This window comes from Acartia tonsa, chromosome 8 (genome assembly GCF_053477335.1).
Source record: "Acartia tonsa isolate MP-2025a chromosome 8, ASM5347733v1, whole genome shotgun sequence".
Lineage (NCBI taxonomy): Eukaryota > Metazoa > Arthropoda > Copepoda > Calanoida > Acartiidae > Acartia > Acartia tonsa.
The window spans coordinates 32,660,229-32,681,067 of NC_137267.1; the positions used below are offsets into that span (position 1 = coordinate 32,660,229).

Consider the following 20,839-nt stretch of genomic DNA (forward strand, 5'->3'; position numbering starts at 1 on the left):
ATGTCTAAAAATTGCCTAAGGTATACTAATCTCTTTTTTTTCAAAAGATTTTTTAATTCTCATAGAATCAATCAGTGAAAAATGTAATAAAAAAAATAACTAATAGAACTTTTCTAAATCAGTTTCTGAATAAAATTAAAGCAATTACAAAAAATCTATATAATATTTGGTACAGGTTAGAGAACTAAACTTGGTTAACCAGCACTAGGAATTAAGACTTTTTTTCATAAACAAGGAAGAGAGGTTTCTTGGGGAAAATCCAATTGCGCTCATAAAAAGTTATCTATTGTAACATGCAGAGCAATGGTGGCTGAATCTGAAACAGTCTACTGTACCTAATGCAGCTTGGCTATTATGTTGTAATCCCACCAGTAAGCCTATCAGATCATGACCAAACTTATATGCATCACTTTATAATAACACACCCATCCCAAAGAATAAATAGGGCTTTAATCATTTGGTGTGCATATGTTTGTTATCTGCATCTTACAAAAGTATGAATAGGCCCACTTTTTTCATGTAGTTTTCTGTATAGATAGATGTATTTTGCAGTTAGCATCAAAAGTATGATATCATATATTTACATAATATTATGCATTGATTAGCTGTTTTATAACCTGGTATGGCCATTGCAAAAGCTAAAAACACCAAGATTTGTGATTAAAGTCATAATGTCTCTTTTTAAAAAATTATATCCAAACTTTTGTTGATAAGTTATGTGAAGTATTTTTAAACTTAACTTTGTACTTTAAGCAATGTACGTACGTCAGCAAACACATGCCAACTACATTAGGAAAAGAATGCATATTATTTTGTGGGAGCGAAACTACTTTAAAAGTTTTATTAATTAGTTCTGTGCTAATGACGTCAAATGTTTATTTTAAGTATTATAACTAATTTCTTAAGATCCCTGATATAACAAAAAAGACCCATTAATTCGTATTTGTTTTTAAAAAGGTAGGATACTACTGAACTTGTTTATCCTTGCTTTTAAAGAAGAACATATATCAGTTTTTATCATATAATGTAACAATCTTATATCTATTTTTGGCAGGATTTTATAACTTTATAAAGAACAATTAATATCAATGGTTGGGAAGGTTTTTCATTAAAAAATTCTGTATTTAAAAATTGTTAAAAAATGAGGCATATATGTAGTTTTCAAAAAAGAGAGAAAATAGATAATATGTAAATAAAATAAAGAAAACACTTTATACTAAGATACGTTTTTATGTCTTTAAAAGCATGTACAACAGACATTACAGACTGGGTGCGCACAGGCAATAGGAATTTTAACTGAAAATCTCAGCTGTCAAAACTTGTGGTGCAGCTTCGCTACAGTAAGTAAAGTGCTACAATACTAATTTGTCAATTCCCGATAATTAAACACATTTAAACCTTCATCTATATATGGCTAGACCAATAAAAACTTAAATCTATCATAGGATATAAAATTGTATCCAAAAATAGATTTTATTTGTAGTTGCAAGGAGGGAAGGAACATTAGACTGTAAATTATATAATTACTCAAATGTTGGCTTATAAAACTTTGGGTACTTTCATTAAATCTTAAGGCGCAAGGCGTTAACTTTTCTCAAGTAAGAAAATAAAGTTCATGGAATATATAAAAAAATAAATATACATGTAAATAGCTTTAAGCTGATGTATTAGAAAATGTTAGATTTACTTTATATGTTACAGTTTATTAATGAATGTTAGAATTGTTCTATCGAGTTCAATCTTTGCATGGTGATTTCTGTAACAGTAAGGTAAACTTTAGAAATCGTAGCTATCATTAAAAGAAAGTAACTATAATCTATTTCAAACATAATAGATTTTTGGCTTTTTTGATTTAATTTATGATGTTATAATTTTCTAATTAGCTTGATTTTTGTAATAAGGATTCTTGGCACGATTAGACATATTATTATAAGTATTCATTTCAATAAGTATCCAATTAAATATTTTTAAAAAAGTGATTATGCACATATTAAATGCGTGTTCAATATTTGTTCATATCCGTTTTTCTTACCAACTAATGTATTATGCTTCGCTTTTATGGATGTTGTCATCCTTGTTTTCACGCCAAACTTTCCATTTCTTTAATATTCAAAGTGTACGAAGGAAAACTTTTTTTTGTGTTATGGAATGTAAGGGAAAAGACATCTAATTCAAAATTAAATTTGAGCTTTTTGTACTAAGGATTTTATTATTTTGTTCATTAAAATCTTGCCAACCACGGAACTGAGTTCTCTATCTTTAAAAAGATTCACACGGGTCATTAAGATCGCAAGTACTAGTATAAACTAAACAAGGATGACAACATCCATTAAAGCGAAGCACTGAAACGGTAGGACAAACGGACATTAACACTTATATAGTGTCAGAACTGAATAATCAGAATATAAATGTATAAGAGTCGAAGCAAAATTGTAAGTAAATTTGTTAAAAAACTACTTAATACAGGATAATGTATATGGACATACTTACATTTTTATAGAGTTGCTTCGCTTATAACATTATACTTTATTGTCCCAGGAATCAACATACCAAAAATCAGATCAATCAGATGATTAGATCACAAAAAGATTTGTTGCTAAAAAAGTAAAAAAAAATCAACATGTTTAAAATGGACGTACGGACATTCTTGTAATGATTATTGAGTTGCTACGCTTTTTAAATCGTACATAACTACTAAAGGAATCTGTCTTAACCTCTTTTCGAGGAAGCTTTGTGTTTATCAAGATCGAAATTAATTCCTTATTCAAATTTCAAATTAGGCGCAAATGTCGTCTTTGTTTGACTTTCCTTTTCTAAAGAGACGCGGCATGGTGTTGTTTATGTTTTGATGCGTCCACGTTCTTTACTTTTGAATGATATGTGAGTGGATGAAGATTTCGGAGAATAAAGTTTGGCCTATCATTGGTCTCATAGTGTGTGAACAACCCTAGTATACCAGGGGCTTTAAACCATAAGAACTTCAGGTAGATTTTGTTCATTTTATTAAATTGAATGGCGTATAGGACGAATTTATTAAGTTTAAAAGGTTTTAGCCAGCTAAACATGAAACTTTATTATGATTCAATTATTATGTTTTAGTAATTTTTTATGTGCCTTTATTTTTGCATTAACAATGATTATTAAACCAAATAATTTTCCTTTAAAGCCAAAGTACCCAAAGATTCTTAACCGTAGAAAAAAAGATTTTAAAAAGCAAATAATATTACGTGGTTATAAATAAACTGGAATTTTGTATTAATTGATTTTGTAATTTCAGGACTTTGAAATAGTTTGTATCAATAAATCTATATTCAAACCTGCTGTTGAAACTTGATGGTTCCTGGTATTGGGGGTTTGTGTGTCCGTCAAACAAGATCTCTAGAACTTCCCGCTAATTCGGAAGTCACACTTAACCAAAGTGTCATGGTTAAGACAGAATCGATAGGACAATTCTAACATGCCTAAATTAACGGAAAAAAGCTATCCGTGTGTGACGGACGGACGTACGGACGGACGGACCGACCCTAATTAAAAAGAACATATCAGCCGATCTATGACGGAGGGGTACCTTTTTGAGGGGGGTACAACATCTCAATAAAATAAATTTTGCTTGCAGGAGGGAGGGAGGGGATGGAGGGTAAAATTTGTGTTTCGCCACCCAAAATTTATATATTCTAAAATTTATTTAAAAGAAATTTGAAGGGGTAAATCACGCTTTTAACCCAACCCCTTTCAAAATACATTTTCTGTAGATTGCATGTCCTTTAAATATTTGAGTTGCGCCTGGCTCTAAACTTTGGATAATTTATTCATGAAGGATAATTTCTATGACGCACTATAAAAAAATAAATATAGATTTTAAAATTAAATTCAAGGCAGGTATCTAAAGGGATAAGACAATGGCCAATAAATGCATATACAATTACAACCCCTTTTGTAGATTACAATTGGTGGTTGAAACGTTTGAACATACAACTTTATGAACCAACCAATCAAAATTCACTTAAAGTCCCCAAAATTGTAGGCCAACGAATAGAAATAGAAAACGAATATAAAACTTTGGTGAATGGTGTAATAAACAGCCCAATGTAAACTCCCTTCTTGAGTCTTATGAAAAAAGACTTTTTCATTTAGCCTTTTTAGTAGCGAAGCTACTATGTAATTCCAAATCACCGTCTGTATGTATGTATGTCCGTAAGATGTAGCTACTATGAAAATTTTAGTTAAAAGCTCATAGACCCAGCTTATACCAATAACGAAATTAATTCGGTAAAAAATCACGAAACCTATACCTGTTTTTCAGCTGTCGTTGGGGGGCAACACATCGTAAAATTGACGACATCTCCATTTGCCCCCCAATTATTATTTTAGATTTATTTTGCTTGTTGGTTATACCTTATACCTGTCATAGACCTTGTTTAGTTGATAATAAACTATAAGCACTAACCATTTGAAAAAATAGTTTTTTAATTAAAAAAAAAAACTTATTATACCACGCTCAATTCATATACAAATTATTTTCCCATGGCATTGTAATTTCTTATCCTTGTTAATTCTATAGGCTCCTGGGAGGGAGGGGACATTGGGCTTTAATTATAATAGCCCCTAAAGTTTTATTATAACTTTTTCTTATTCGTTATACCAACAACTTTAAAGTGGTTTTATTGAGAATAGATCTGTTGATTCATTAAGTTGAGTGTCTAGATATTTCAATGAATAAATGTAATCTACAGAAGGGTATTTTTGTGTATCATCATTGGGGATGTACATCAATTTATTGGCCATTGTTTTATCCATTTAGATCCCTAATATGCACTGAGTAATTTTATAAACCTGATAATTCCTTATATGAATCTTTGAAGATAAATGTGTAAAACTAGTTTAATAATGAAGAAGTCTTAACATAGTTTGGGTGTAACATAATTTTTCATAAACTACTCGTGTTGCACTGCATATAGAAATTATTATCACAAGGATAGCAACATTCATAAGTGGCGAAGCTCAGAAAAGACAAACAGACGAAGTAAATTTTGGAGCAGATGATAGAATATACAAATATTCATTTTAAAAAGGCATAAGCATATGATTTCACTTGTCACTAACTAATTCCTTCGCCTCTAGCATTAGGAAGAGAAGGGAAGAGATGGCAGGAAAAAAAGCCTAAAACCACACTGAGACAATATCAATAAATTTTCCCTAAAAATATAACCTCTTCGGACCAGCAATTTCCGAGATTTTTAGCTTTAAAACAAACCTTACTCCTTTATACTAAGAATAGGATAATACTAAAAATATCTAATTCTAGGAAGAAAAAAACGAATATAAATAAAGAATTAATAACTTAATTTTGTCTTTATGACATCATTTAGACTTTTGTCTATTCTTAAGGAGTACTAAGCACATTCTGGCAAATGAAAAAATCCCTTAACTTAACAAAATAAAAACAAAAAATTAACTTGGTGGCAATTTGATTTTAAAAGAAAAAATGTTATTATTAGAATTCTCAATAAAACTTGGTGGTGACATTTAGTTAAATTTGCTTATAATAATTCGGAGTGGTTTGGTAGAAATTTATTCTTTGTGGTATAATCAGAGACCTTACCTATTATGATAAACAAAACTACCCCTTATGTAGATTAAAATTGTTGGCTTAAAAGCTTGAACACTACAAGTTTGTAACCAACCAAATTAAATTTCAATACCAAGTACCCAAAGTTTTTAAGCCAAGCAATAAGACTGTCTCTTTAAGAAAAGATATGTTTTGTATCCGCCCAACTGCAGTAGATGAATTATTAGTGTCACATACGAGCATTAATGTATCATGTCAAAATATTAAATACTCGAGCCCCCCCCCCCCCCCACACAGACACACAAACACTCATAATGAATAATAATCAAGGATGGCTACATTCATAGAATTAAGCTCTAAAATAAGACGGTAGGACAAAAGAACATTATTACTTTTGAGTTATACGACTTGATTATAGAGATGCTTCACCATACCAAGTTTGAAATCAATAGAACAATTCTAACATGCAAAAATTAAAGACAAGAGCTATCCGCTACCTACGGAAGGCCCGACCCTAATTACAGAAAGGTTCTATGACGTTTAAAAACTAATTGTTTTTTTGGAATATACATTCAAAGAAAAATCAAATGAAAATCAACTAAAATTTTGTGTATTTTGACAAAAAAAAAAGAATGAAAGTTTAAAGATATTTAAGATGATAAGAACTAAAGTAATGTAATAGTTAGACTATTGGGCAGAATATTAAGTAAGGAGGCTATTTCTATTCATAAATTATATTGGCTTCGCCCTTATTAACCCTTAACGTTCGGGGGGGGGGGCGTTGAAAGCCCCCCCCTTCCGGTTTTTTCTATCTCATTATCTGTGTGTGAAAGATAAAGAGCCCAAACTGCTTGACTTTTTAAGTATGGGTATGACACATAACTGAGAGTTGGAATTTTTTAATATCTCCATCCTGGCGGGCACAGGATGCCAGCAAACCTGGCAGGGTCATCCAGGTAAAAAGCAAAAATATTTTTTTGACTAAAACAAAGCATTTTATCAAACCAAAATACTAAAAAATCCTCTAGTAGTACATCCTTATATGAAATACAGGTGTTCAAGACACTTTCAGGTTCCAGGTATGATCCTGCAGGTCCTGATCCTCCAGGTCTCCAGAAATCTTTAAAAGGCTCCTGTGGCCGCAATTTTTGACTTAGAGACTTCAAATTTTAAACTTAAGCTTTTCTTACATGTCTACATAACGTATTAAAATTTTATGAAGATCAACCGCCGTTTTCCCGCCGACCGCTGACTGCGGCGGCTGGCAGCTGCCAAGTACAGCTGCGGCCGCTGAAATTTATATTTTGATATTTCTAATGTAAAATTTACATAAAGATAAACATTTTCTGGTAAAAAATTTTCCTCTAGCTTCAAAAATAAGAAAATTACAGCCGTTTGAAATTTTTAAGTAAAAAAGACCTAAAAACAAAGGTTGTTAAATAAAAGGGTGAAGGAAGCGAAAATTGACTTAGACTTATAAAAGGTCGGAAATTCATTATCAAACAGGGGACTTGCACAAAAAATGTTAGCCCTCTAGCTCTAATAGGAATTGAGATAATAAGGGAAGCGTTGAACGCCCCCCCTCCCCCCCCCCCCCCCCCCGACCGATTAAGATGCGGCAAGGGGCCCGACTGTAAAGGGTTAATTGAACGCTTTCGTATTTTAGACCCTAGCTTAGTCAAGGAATATTATAAACAACTTTCCACAGATATTAAAAAGGAAAATCATGAAATTGGAACCAGTTTTTTATAGTCCCGAGGAGCCATAGGCCCGGGCTATAAAAAAACTGGTTTTGATTTTATGATTGTTTTTTTAATATTCTTAGAAAATTGTCTGCGATACGAATAAGATGCTATACATGATTTTACAGTATGGCTTACATTCAGTTCTAATACAGCGGTTTTTGAAGCCATACTGGAAAATATCTCAAAAACCATAGCATTGCATATACGAAGCTTTCATAAAAGGCATAAATAAATTGTTCTATCCGTTTTGAAGATTTTTTGTTTAAAATAAAATTCAAAAAAATATATTAATTTTTCTAATATAATCTACTTTGTTACGGAAGAATGACGTCATTTAGAAACAATTAATAAAAGTAAAGAATCTAATAAAGTAAATATCAAACATAATAACGTTAGATAACATACTAACAAGATAATTATGTTAACAAGTAACGCAGCATTGGAAAAGTAAACAGATTTTAGATGAAATAATCCAGAATATTGTTCTACAGTAATCCTTTTATAAAGTAATGTACGTCTGTAGGTGTGTGTGTGTGTGTGTGTGTGTGTGTCTATGGCGAAGTATCTTGCTAACCGATTAATACTTCTTTACAATGACGCCCATTAAAAGTCCAATGTTTTTGATGAAGAAATTGCACCTAGAATAATTTTCAAAAATGTTTAGTGTATGACATCCCTTCCCATAAGTGACCCAGAGGCGAAGCATATAAATGTACAGACTGAATGATTTGTTCAAGTAGATTAAGCTCCGCCACTAAAAATATTCCCTAGATAATTAAAAAAATAACTTCCTTTCACGTAAAATATTTGAAGGTACATAACGGATTTTTTATTTGAAATTAATTTTTAGTTTTTAGGATTCAAGGTCCGATTTTTGTAACTTGGAACAAATATCTTTTTAATTATTTTAACACGTTTAAAAATAAGACTATTATAATAAAATTAGATACCTTCTTGATGGAAGTATTTGTCCTCGATTCAACGTTTATATCTGTTCTACCAGGGACGGCCAAAGGCGAGTTAAAAGGTGAAAATTATACGAATTTTAGGGGGTTATAGGCGCCATTTAAACCCTCCCCCCGCACACTTATTGAAATTTGAGATTTTATACCCCCAACCCCTTACAAAAAAGCTTGAACGTCATTGTGTCATATATTTAAATCTGATCGCTTTGAATGCCATACTGTATAACCGTTTTACCGGTTTTAATGATTTAAATTCTCAACATCATTAGCTACCCATTTCATAGACAATATCAACTTTGTTAAAAAATAATTGTACCTGTTCCAACTTGAAGTCTAATTGTTCAGAGTCTGGTCCAAAATCTTCTGCTGCTCGCTCCAAGGAATCTTCATAAATCTGAAAATTAGAAGATTTTCAGATTTTTTCAATTCAAATATGTTATTTAAACTTTAAAAAAACAGAATGTCTATCTGTCTGTCTGACCTTGCTAACCGCTGAACCGAAATAGTTACAGTAAAATTTCGCATAGACCGAAAAGGTTTGTAATAATAGCTATTTATAAATATTAATACAGTAGGGTTAGCCCCAACCTTCCTTCAAGTACCCTAAGAGGCCTCTAGGGACGTAGCCGCTAGCAAGTATAAATAGTGTTTAAAGGTTACATTTTAAATAAGATGTTAAAGTATATTTATTGCAGCTGCAACTTTTAGTAAACTAGTTTGTAACAGAATCCTCTCAGAATACTAAAAGTTGATCAGGGAATAGAGTTATTACACTTATAGATGTCCAATCATCAAAAGTTTAATTTTGTAGCATGACTATTACTATAAACTTTACATTAATTTAATAATAGTACTAGCTGCTGCGCCGTTAGCTAGTAGGTAAAATCAGAAAAAAATACCCTAAAACCATTTCACAACTTCAACCTAAAACTAATATAACTTAAAGTCATCCTAGAACCTACTCTAAACCTCTCTAAAATGGATTGTAGGTACTTAATGATAAGCTATCGCTCGATCATTTAATACGTTGGGATGTAAATATTCATTTATGCTAATTTTTGTTTAGCACATTTTTTAAATAATCAAAAAAACAGGAGGGGTGATGTTTGTTTTACTGGTGAAAAATGTTATTCTTCAAAATAATTCCCAAAGTTGAAAGTATTAAAAGTTTGAATCTTCCCCATACATAATAACTATCAAGGTTATATAATAAGGTTGAATCTTCTCTCTCTATAATAACAATCAAAGTTATATAATAAGGTTGAGTTTTCTCTCTATATAATAACAATCAAAGTTATATAATAAGGTTGAATCTTACCAATATATAATAAGAATCAATGTTATATAATAAGGTTGAATTTTCTCTCTATATAATAACAATCAAAGTTATATAATAACGTTGAATCTTTCTCAATACATAATAAGAATCAAGGTTATAAAATAAGGTTGAATCTTTCCCAATACATAATAACAATCAAGGTTATATAATAAGGTTATTTTTTCTCTCTATATAATAACAATCAAAGTTATATAATAAGGTTGAATCTTACCAATATATAATAAGGATCAATGTTTTATAATAAAGTGGAATCCTTCTAATATGTAATAACAATCAAGGATATGTAATAAGGTTGAAACTTACAATAAAGATAGCATAACACTAAAAAATTACGCAAATTGAATGAGATACTAAATTGTCTACCTTTACAAAATACAACCTTTAAACCTCTCACCCTTTCCCGGCCTAATATTCTTAAGTAGAAAAGGAAATAAACTCTTAAATATCAAGATGAAATCATTAATTCATTCATTTATTACAAAACTCATTTTTGAGTATGTTTAAAATTTTTAAGAAAATAATTTTTAACTTTTTTACATTTAGTTATCGACTTGCTGCTATAAGGAATTTGACCCCCAAGATACATATAAAGCTTTACTGAAAATAACTGATCAATCAACCAACCAGGTAGTTCTTTGTACTTATTTCTACTACATACAGGGTGCGGCACATAAATCGAGACATTTTTTAAACGGCCATGGCACGAAAACTACTTGACCTGTCAGGACGTTTGACCCCACTATAGAAAGCTTAGGTAATGACCTTTTATCACAAAAAAATCTTTAGACGAAGAGAGACGTGTACACCGAGCTGGCCGCGCACATGTTCAACAAGGCAGATTCCAATCGCGCCGGTGGTTTAATGCACAAAATCACAAAACGTAGGGTCCAACAGGGAAGGAGTTGGAATCTTGACCCCAAATTTTGTGGGTGTCTTAGGCTCATTGAGACACACATTTTAGCCTTATGAAATCACTAACAGTAGGGCCCGATAGAGAAGGAGTTGGAAATTTAACCCAAATTTTTGTGTGTGTCTTCAACTCATCAAGACAAGCATTTTGAGTACTTAAAGTCCACTGTAGCTAAATCCTAGCCCAAATGAGAGCAAAAACATGGATTTTGTCAATTTGGCGGTTACTCATGTTCCTAAGGAAATGTGGCCTCCCAGCAGCCCGATCTTAATTCAATGGACTTTTGGGCCTAGGTCTACTTTGAAGCATGCACCAATAGACGTGCCTATACCACAAAGACCTCCCTCATTGCCACTATCAAGGAGAACTACGCCAGCTTGGACAGGTTTATTTTGACCTGGACCTGCCGGCGGTTGAGAAGGCCGGTAGATGCGGTGATTGAGGCTGGCGGCGGTTTTGTTGAATAATCTACTAGTCATATACCTATTTTGCTTCCCAGTTTTTAAAATTCAATAAAATCTTTAAAATTGACGATTTTATGTTCATTTCTTTAAAAATTACAAAATGTCTCGATTTATGTGCCGCACCCTGTATAATTATTAAACACCATACCAAAGTCAAACTGACTAAAATAAATGAACGGATTATACAACTTCTATATAAAACTTAACAAAAAAAGTTGATTTATAGAATTATAGAGATTTGTAGATAAAACTATAAAACACACAAAGACATAAAGAAGGCTTTCATTCATATTGAAGAAGGCTGTAAAAGTTTAAAATGAATGTTTTGTTTATTGTTTGTATGTATATACTAATATATAAATAGCATATGTATAATTTTATACCATAAATTACATCATATTTTATACTGGACGTTCGCAGGAATAAAAGTGTTAGTACTTTTTATTAAAATAAAAATGTATGTTAAATAATCTCTTAAACTCTATTCTTCTAAAATGTTCATTAATTTTTTTCTTACAGCTCATTTCATTTTTTGAGCATAAGGTTTTCTTAAATGATCTGCTTAAACATTATCCATCAAGGATGACAACATCAATAAATGTAAATATTAACCATTCAGACAGAAAGACAAATAATATGTAAATAATTGTCTTAAAATGGTGTTACCCCCAATAACTTTTTTGCCTGAAACTTTGTCAACTAGTTGAGAATGCTTTTATGATATTAACTTTACACTACATTGTATATGTATGTATATTAACACCAGGGATAGGGAAATGGACGATAAATCAATCTTCTCACATCCTCCCCCCCCCCCCCCAATTGGTATCAAAATTAGTGTTAACTATACTGTTAGATTAGTTTAGACGCTGTAACTTTGTAAAATCCAATCCTGAGTTAACCTTACCCCCCCCTCCCCCAATAAAAAAATAAGGCAACTAAATGATCCTTTTCTCTGCCTTGTACTAAAAAACCTATATCCCTTTAATCCCTGACTATTATATATTAGACCTTGTTCAATATTTTGCCTGACTGGACGACAAGTGTTTTTCCAGGATAATTGTTTGATTCTTCCCAATGAATATTTTACTGTTGTGTTTAAATTTAATGTTTCTATTAATCTTGTTCTTATGATGGTTCTTAGCTATTTTTCTGGTGGGTTGGACAGTGACACCCCCCTTAAAAAGTGATGTTGAAAATGATATATTTTGCAAGAATTAAATTGAAACATAATTGTGGTAGGAGGAAGGGGGGGGGGGAGTGGTTGTGCAAAATAAATAACACAGAAAATGTCCGAAAACATAATAAAGAGACATAATTTATGTAAGATGTCACTTGTCTAAAAAAGTTTATATTTTGTTATAAAATATTGCAATTATAGTACAAATAAATCATATTTTTTTATTTTGAAAGTGCAAATCTTAATTTAACAACAAGAACAAAAATACTTTAATTAGCACAACAATAACAAAATTATTTCATCATTCTTAAAACCACTAAAATTCAGGAATGAGGTATATCCAACAAGGGAAATATACCTGAAATAATATTTTGGGGCAGATAAAAATTCTAAATGGCGCAAATTCTACTATGTGTTGTCCCCCAACGACAAGTGAAAATCAGGTATAGATTTTTTGGGGGGATTAACTTCGTTATTTTGCTGACTAAAACTCCTTTTTTTTTGACAGGATCACATATCCCTAGAAGAATTTGACCCGTACCATTGCAGATAGCCGGAAAATTTCGAATTTGGAGTAGCAGCGAATAAACAAGGATGACAATATCCATAAAAACGAAGCTCCAGCGGTAGGACAAACGAACATAAACACATGTAGAGAGTCAAAACTTGATAATCAGAATAAGTATAAAGACAAAGATTATTTTTAAATGGGTTGCAAAATTATTTAAATACAGGATACTGTTTAAGGACAATTCTAACATGCCAAACTATGAGAACTAGCCGTTACGGCCTGACTTATTATAGAAAGGCTTTGCTTTTAACAAGAACAACTTACTATGGCAGCGTCGTATCCAGCTTGGAAGTTCATCAACGCTTTGTCCACGTTTATCCTAAATTAGAAAAAAATGAAAATGTATTTGGTTTTTGAAAATTAGATCTGTCATAGTTATGTGTTAATATCTGCCTTATACAAAATTAACATGATGTTTGTGTGTCTGTGTGTTTGTACCGAAGGATCTCGCTAACCGCTGAACCGATCGGGTTCTCCTTAACAGGGTAGATTCTCATATGTCCCGGGAAGGTTTATGACTATTTTGGGGGAGGGTACCACCACCCTTCCTAGAGAAATTAAATTTTTTTAAAAATTTCTCGATTTTAGAAAGAAAGTTCAACGAAACATAAACGTCAAACGCAAAATAGCCATATTTTAAATATAAAAAAAACATTTAAAGTGCCACTAGAGGCCTCTAGGGGCGTAGCCGCTAGTATTATATATAGTAACTAAAATTGTAAGTGGATGGTTGGTTAACTTACCATCTCCTAACCTTCAAGATCCTATAGAACCATCTAGGGGCGTAGCCGTTAGTTGAGAATACATTAGTTAAAACAAAACACCCTAATAGTAAGTGAGGGACATTGGTCTGATAAATACACTAACCCCAAGGTTTTATAGTAACGTTTTATTATTCGTTGGCTTATCACCTTCGGTAACTTTTATTTAATTTTGATTGGTTGGTTAATTAAGTTGAGCATTGAAATACTTCAACCTCTACAAATGGGGTAATTTTGTGTATCATCATTTTGGATGTGCATAAATTTATCAGCCATTGTCTTATTCTTTTAGATCCCTGCAAATAGTAAAGAATTAAAAATTATGAAAAGATTTGAATATCCTGGTGTAGACCATGTCAAATATTTTTAATTCAGTGTTGACATCATATTGCTAAATTATGAATTAGCAAACGTTATAATCATCCAGATACTGCCATTTATGAGATCTTATTGAACCGGCATTCATAATACGTACATTTGTCACGATTAGCACATCGCCTCTAGAGGCAACTAGGAGCAATTGAGGGATGAGGGGAAAAGTAGACCTTCCACTTTTAATTTTAAAAATTAAAAATTGTTGGGGGTAATATTTTTCTAGGGATGAATTCTCCTTAGGGGGTGATTTTACCCTTCCCCAAGCTAGTCATAAAAATTCCATATCGGTTCAGCGATAATAGAGAGCTTTCGCAACAGAAACATAGACAAAAAGACACCCTGTTAATTTTATATAAGGATAGCACAAATTTAAGAATTTTTTGGACACAATATTTCCATTTTCTAATTGGTTAGTGAACCAGAAAAACATTTTCAAATTTTCATTCTACTAATTTCCATATTTTCAGTCTCTTCATATGATGACTTATTTTTATCAATATTGTAAAAATCCTTATATAAAATGACTAACAGGATGACTATCTGTAGCGTAGGATCCCTCTAACCGCTGAACCAATATAGATCTTCCTTTTTCTTAATTGTCGGAGCCAACAAAACTAGAATTAATATTGTAATTTTTTATTTTACTATCTGTGTAAAACTGTCTTCGTAAAATACGATGCGATATATAACTACATATATATTGGAATATATTTTTGTAATTTGATATAATTTTCAACATACCACAACAAACAAGAAAATAACGTATCGCATCGTAGTATAGACAACAAAATTGGTAATTTTATGATTCGTAGAAAACTGTCTGTAATACGATTCATGATTTTTCAATATGTCAAGAACCGGTTGTAATCCAGCAGATATTTTTCGGCTAAAGCCAGATGTGTGGAATAAAATTCATATTTTTACCTTAAAGTTTTAGAACCATCCTTTTGGTAAAGATTTTCACAGTAATCAAACCTTAATAATAAAAGAATTTATTATGAGCAGAATAACTTAACTATTTATCTATCAAAGAGAACGTTAGTTCAACAAATATTTGATCAAAAGAAAAAGTTCAGAAACACTTGATTGGAAGATGAGGTAACGTGTATGATTTTATATAAATCTTATTTAAAACTCTAAAGTTTTTATTTTATAAAATTATGATTTTAACGTATTCTATGTTAAATTATTAAATTTTAAAAAATCTTGTTTGTTTAAATTGTTTAAACTATGTGTGATTGTATTGATGATACAAAAGATACCATTGTGTTACTTGAAATATGGACGCCTAGCGAGTAAAAAAAATATATATTAACGAGAAAACATTTCATTGTCTGCCAATGCAATGTTTGTAGTTCATCCCTTTACATCCGAAACAATTTATATCGTTTAATAACAATATATTGAGTTAATTTGTTCCTATCTATCTATCTGCCTGTCTGTCCAGCTGTTTATACAGTGTTTATATTTGTCTGTTTATATGTCTATCTCTCTTTCTATGTACCTTAGCCTCCTCTCGGCATCATATGGTATGTCACACCTCCCCCATAGATAGGCTGCAAAGCTCACATTCTGTCGTTTAGCCGTCGCCCATAATGGTTCGTCCTAAATATTAAATGGTATTTTATGAAATATGTGTAAATTTGTCTTGATCCAGCTATATTTCTAAAATCAGGTTTTATAGGAATAATTTGGTAATAGTTATTTCTCGCATCGTATTATAAACGGCTTTCCGCGGATATAGAATGTACAAATATGAGATTAAAACTAGTTTTTTTAGCCCCGAGGTGACGAAGTCACCGGCTAAAAAAACAAGTTTTAATCTTATGATTGTACATTTCTATGTTCGTAGAAAGCTGGATATAATACGATGCTAGACATAGTTTTTTCGTATGGATGAGAACCGGTTCCTATCCACCGGATTCGAATGAATACGAGAAAAACAATTAGATATATTTTTCTGATATGTAACTCCCCTAACCAATGAAGAAAAAGGGATGATAAATTTCTGTCATGGATAAGTGGGTTAAAATAAGCAACACTTTATAGTTAACTAGCGGCTAAGCCCCTAGAGGTACGTTAGGGGGGAGTTGAATTCGGTAACCCATTTTATTTTATTTTAGATTGAAAATGCCAAAGCAAAAATGATTTGGGGGGTTTTAACTATTCGTTAAAAAGTTTGGACACAGCTTGTTTGAGCCATCAATTAAATTTTAAAAACGTGTCCATAAACTATCCAAATCTAAATCTAACCTTTTGCCACCATTTCATATGCTGGGTGGACCGTTGATCATCTATATTGAAGAATGGTTGCGTATTTTTATCCTGAAATTATTAAAATATAATTTCGATAACAGAACATAAATGCAAATCTTGGATCTTGTGCAGTACACGACAACAGTTGCTAGAACTGATTATTTAAATATAAAAAAAAGATTCCTTTATAGGTTATCAGCGGCATGACTTCTCAGACAAAGGTTGTGTAGTCAAAGGGTTGTTTGTTACTTAACCTAATATCCACAAATGGTCGTTAGAGTATTGCATCCCATTACAAGCAGATGATGATCTTGGGTTCTCTTGATGATCACTTGAAATGAAAGGAGAATCCCACTGCAATTAGGTAATAATAATAAATAATTAGGAAATTTACCTGTCGATCTATCTCTGGATCATAAAACTGATTTCCAACAATATCATGGTTTCCGGGATATCGGCCTAAAATAATAACAATAATAAGAAACATTACAGAGTTAATCTAATTAATTGCCAGAGTCTATATACTGAAGTGATTAATAGTGCCTATAAAAATGACTTCATACAATACAAATGACCAATGATAGGCCAATACACAGAATAAATTACCAATGACAGGCTAATATACATGTTAATTGACCAATGGTAGGCCAGTTTTACGTGATTTTTTTATAGGAACTATAAAAAGCTACCAAATTTACATTTTACAGTCCTACGTTAGGAAATTACCATGTTTTAAACAATAATAAAAAAAAAGATTTAATTACGATTTTTTTTGTAAGTAGTGTAAATAGTCTAGAAACGTTTTCTTTTTCGTTGGCTTAACAACTTTGGGGACTTTTAATGAGTTTAATTCGTTGATTCATTAATTATAGTGCTCAAACGTTTCAACCAATAATCATAATCTCAGAAGAAAGAATTTTATGTACCATCATTTGGGATGTACATTAATTTATCGGTCATTGTCTGATCCCTTTAGATCCCTGGTAAATAGTTCATTGCACTTAAGCAGGGGACTATTTTGTAATTGTCACGCAGGAACATAGGGATAGGACAATGGCCGATAAATTGATGCATATCCCCAATGATGATACACAAAATTACCCCTTACTAGATTAAAATTAGTGGTTGAAACGTTTGGAAACTCAACTTAATGAGCCAACCAATTAAAATTCAGTAAAGTTCCCAAAGTTGTTCAGCCAACAAATAAGAAAACGTTATTATAAACGTTGGGGACTGGTGTAATAAACTGCAAATTGTCCCCTCTCTCTCTCTGGGACTATTCTATAATTGTCACATAGGGACATAGGGATAGTTTAATGCAAGATAAATTAATCATCCCCCAACATAATTAGTGTTAAATTGTGTATTGAGGGAAGAAAAGAGTTGTAGATTAATTTGATAGTTAATGAATTCTCGTCCCTGTTCTTAATCTTGTTCCCTTTTCAAATTAAATTCTAAAGAAATCCAGGTAAAGTGACAAACATTCAGTGCAAGATATAGTTGCTGCGGCTGAGTTTGGCTGCAGTTGAGGGTAGCTATAGCAGAATGTAACTGCGGCTGAGTGAGTGAGGATGTATACTCGAATCCGCGCATTTGATGCGAGGTGTAAAAGTGAGGCTTTTCTATAGTTTAGGTCTAGCCAACCCATTCGGAACGAATAGCTCTCATCTTTAATTTAGGCATGTTAGAATTGTCTTTATAAAAAAACCTTTGCATGATACCTTCAATAATAAAACGGTACAACTTATCAACGTAGCAACTATATAATGAATACTTAAAAGTCCGTATGTTTATTTTTCACATTATGCTTTTCAGCTTTATTTAACACAATATATTTTATAATCATATCTTTAAAAAAAAAAATATACTGAATTTTAAATGAATGCGTTGTTACTCTATGATTTGTCAATGTTGGTTTGTCTGACCAATAAAGTTAGGCTTCGCTTTTATAGATGCTGTCATCTGTGTTTATCCTCATATCTTTGTCCCTGTCTATGGCAGAACAAGTAAAGTATCTTTTTGCGTAATTACTACATTTTCCTTCTGTATGGTTAGGTAACTTTTAATTATATATCTATAGCTTTTCTTATACTGTACTACTGGATACGCCCCCCTGAAGCCTCTAGGGGCACTTGAGGTTTGGAAGGGGGGGGGGGATTTCTCTTGAGAGAGTGGTACGTCCCCCACCCCTCACACATAAAATAACTATAAACCTTTGGTTCAGCGGTTAGCAAGATCCTTCGGTACAGACAGACAAACAGACTGATACACACACAGAGACACACAGACAGGCATCCTGCTACTTTTATATAAAGATGATATCCGTTTTTTTTCCTTTCGATTTGACTTTTTTTCCAACAAAAGATTTTTAAATTGCACAAATTGGTGAAAGTAAATGGGCAACAAAACTGGAATTAATTTTTATTTTACTATCCGCAGAATACTCTATTAGGCGATACATAACTATAAATTTGATAAATTTAATAAATTCTGATAAAAATAAGCTATTTGACTTTTACATAATTTAATAACCTGAACTTAAATTCTAATTAAATCAATTTAAAAAGATCAAATATAAAATTTATCTGATTTATATCAAATTTACTTTTTTTTCATGCATTATAGATGAGTGATGACTCTTTACGTTTTTTTCTGATTTTTAAAAAAAATCGAAGAAGTAATAAATTAAAAATTGCATATCGGCACAAAAAGCAATTATATGCTCTAAATCATTAAGATGTATGTGTATAAATGTGTGTACATTAAGAGCTCATTAACTGCTAAATCAATAAGCTTACAGTTTTCAGGGAATATTTAATTGTTTCCAGACAGGTTTTCATCTATTTAACGCATATATAAAACATAAAGACATTACTATCATATTCAAAGCATCTATATTGTAATTAAATATGACAGCAAATTATTATACAGCAAACATTAACTTACGATCGTACAGACAGTCGGACAAACTAACCTATCCTAAAACGTTTATATCCTAAAAGTAAAGTACGTCAGATTTAGGTTATATAAGGCTAAGAGCTTTCACATTAATGTACATCAAATTTCTATTTTTGCGTAGCACTCTTAAAAAAACCTAAATTCTAATGATTTTCAGCAAACTTACAAAAAATACACCTTATTTTATATGACGCTTTATATCCTAATTAAGTTATTATAATTTAAGAATAATACAACATTAATTTTGTTTCCAAGAAACTTAAAAATTTATCTGAAGAAAAAGAAAACTTATTTTTATGGATTCATTTAGAGCCTAGTTTAACCTAACCCTTACCTAACATAATCTAAAAAATAGCATCAAAAACACGTCTTAAGTTGGATTGTGGTCCTTAAACGATTTGAGGAAAACCGCCAAGATACATTATTGTTTTTTTTTTAAATATGTATTATTTTTTTTATAGTTTTGAGAGTCAAATAAACGTTTGACTAGGATCAATATTGTATGATATATTGTATCCATGTATCCGGTTAGGATTAACCCACACAGGGTTCCCTAGATATGATAGAATTGGCCTATATTTATAGGGTAATAGAATCTATGTCTGTCTGCCTATTGAAGGGTAGGTTTTCCTTGAATAGAAGTATCAGGAGGTCTGTCTGTCTCTGCACAGAGGAGGATCTTGACAAAAGCTGAACCGATATGATTTTCATTTACAGTGAAGATTCTTATAGATTTAGAGATGGGAATGCTTTTAAACATATTTAGCTTTGGAGAGGGTACATTCATTTCATAATTGAAATCGTTCAAAATAATAACCCTTTCTAAAAAATCTTTCCCTCCTAAACCTATCCAAAAGTGCTCTGTAACTCCACTATAATTTCAATCGATTGTCAAAAGTATTTAATCTAAGTTTGACTTTTATGTAACATTTGATGAACAAAATAATTATTGCAAATCACGTATGTTAGATATAACAAAGTAGCGAAGCACAAAAACATGGAGGGACAAACGGACAAAATAATTAACACAATCTTTTTAAAAATGTTAATTTTGTCTGCCAAAAAGACGGAAAAAACAAAGTATAGACTAGATGCGCATAGGTCAAAGGAATCTTTACCTTCACCTTCACTTACTGGCTGACGACTGGACAGACAGAAAAGGGAATTATAGAGTAGCTTCGCTACTAAAAAGAATTATATAAGATAGAGAGGTTTCTCTATGAAATAAATGTTCGTCTGTATTTTCGTCTGAAAGTAATTTCTACCTGTTTGAAGGGTTTGCCATGCCGGGAAGCTTTCTGCTGGAAATACTGACTCCAAATATTCTGCTTGGATTCCGCCTCTCTGAAAATATATAGCTTTAAATTTTTAGGGAAGCTTTTTGTTTTTAAACGTATGTAAAATATAATAGATACTAACCGCTATGCCCCTATCATCGAGGGATTCTAAAGGACCAATTTTTTTTTACTTTTTCTTTTAAAATCTAAAATACAAAGATTGGGTTGATAAAACGCAGTTCATTACCTATTGGGGCAATGTGCCTAGAGGCTAGGGGCGAGGTCACTAGTATATAAGAAGTCAGCAATAAATAGTTTAATTTCTTAAGTGAAGCTAGCTTTCTACAAACTTCTTCTCTCGTTTTATTGGAATAAATCATATATAACTCAAATATTATCTTTTTAAGTCATCAAACGAGCATTTCGACAGAATTTTTACATTTTTGATAAATACTGTAATTTTAAGTTT

At 31.6% G+C, this 20,839-nt stretch overlaps 1 protein-coding gene across 2 annotated transcripts in view; it reads right to left on the bottom strand.

Moving 5' to 3' along the window:
- Positions 1-20,839, bottom strand: part of LOC145326739 (glycerophosphocholine cholinephosphodiesterase ENPP6-like) — a 103,081-nt gene that overhangs the window by 20,557 nt on the left and 61,685 nt on the right. For both annotated transcript variants that reach the window (XM_080170122.1, XM_080170121.1), the window contains exons 6-12: positions 20,359-20,437; positions 16,530-16,594; positions 16,133-16,204; positions 15,384-15,484; positions 14,804-14,854; positions 13,008-13,062; positions 8,596-8,673 (exon numbers count right to left, since the gene is read on the bottom strand). In XM_080170122.1, the coding sequence (XP_080026248.1) occupies positions 8,596-8,673; positions 13,008-13,062; positions 14,804-14,854; positions 15,384-15,484; positions 16,133-16,204; positions 16,530-16,594; positions 20,359-20,437 (501 nt within the window). The remainder of the gene's footprint in view (positions 1-8,595; positions 8,674-13,007; positions 13,063-14,803; positions 14,855-15,383; positions 15,485-16,132; positions 16,205-16,529; positions 16,595-20,358; positions 20,438-20,839) is intronic.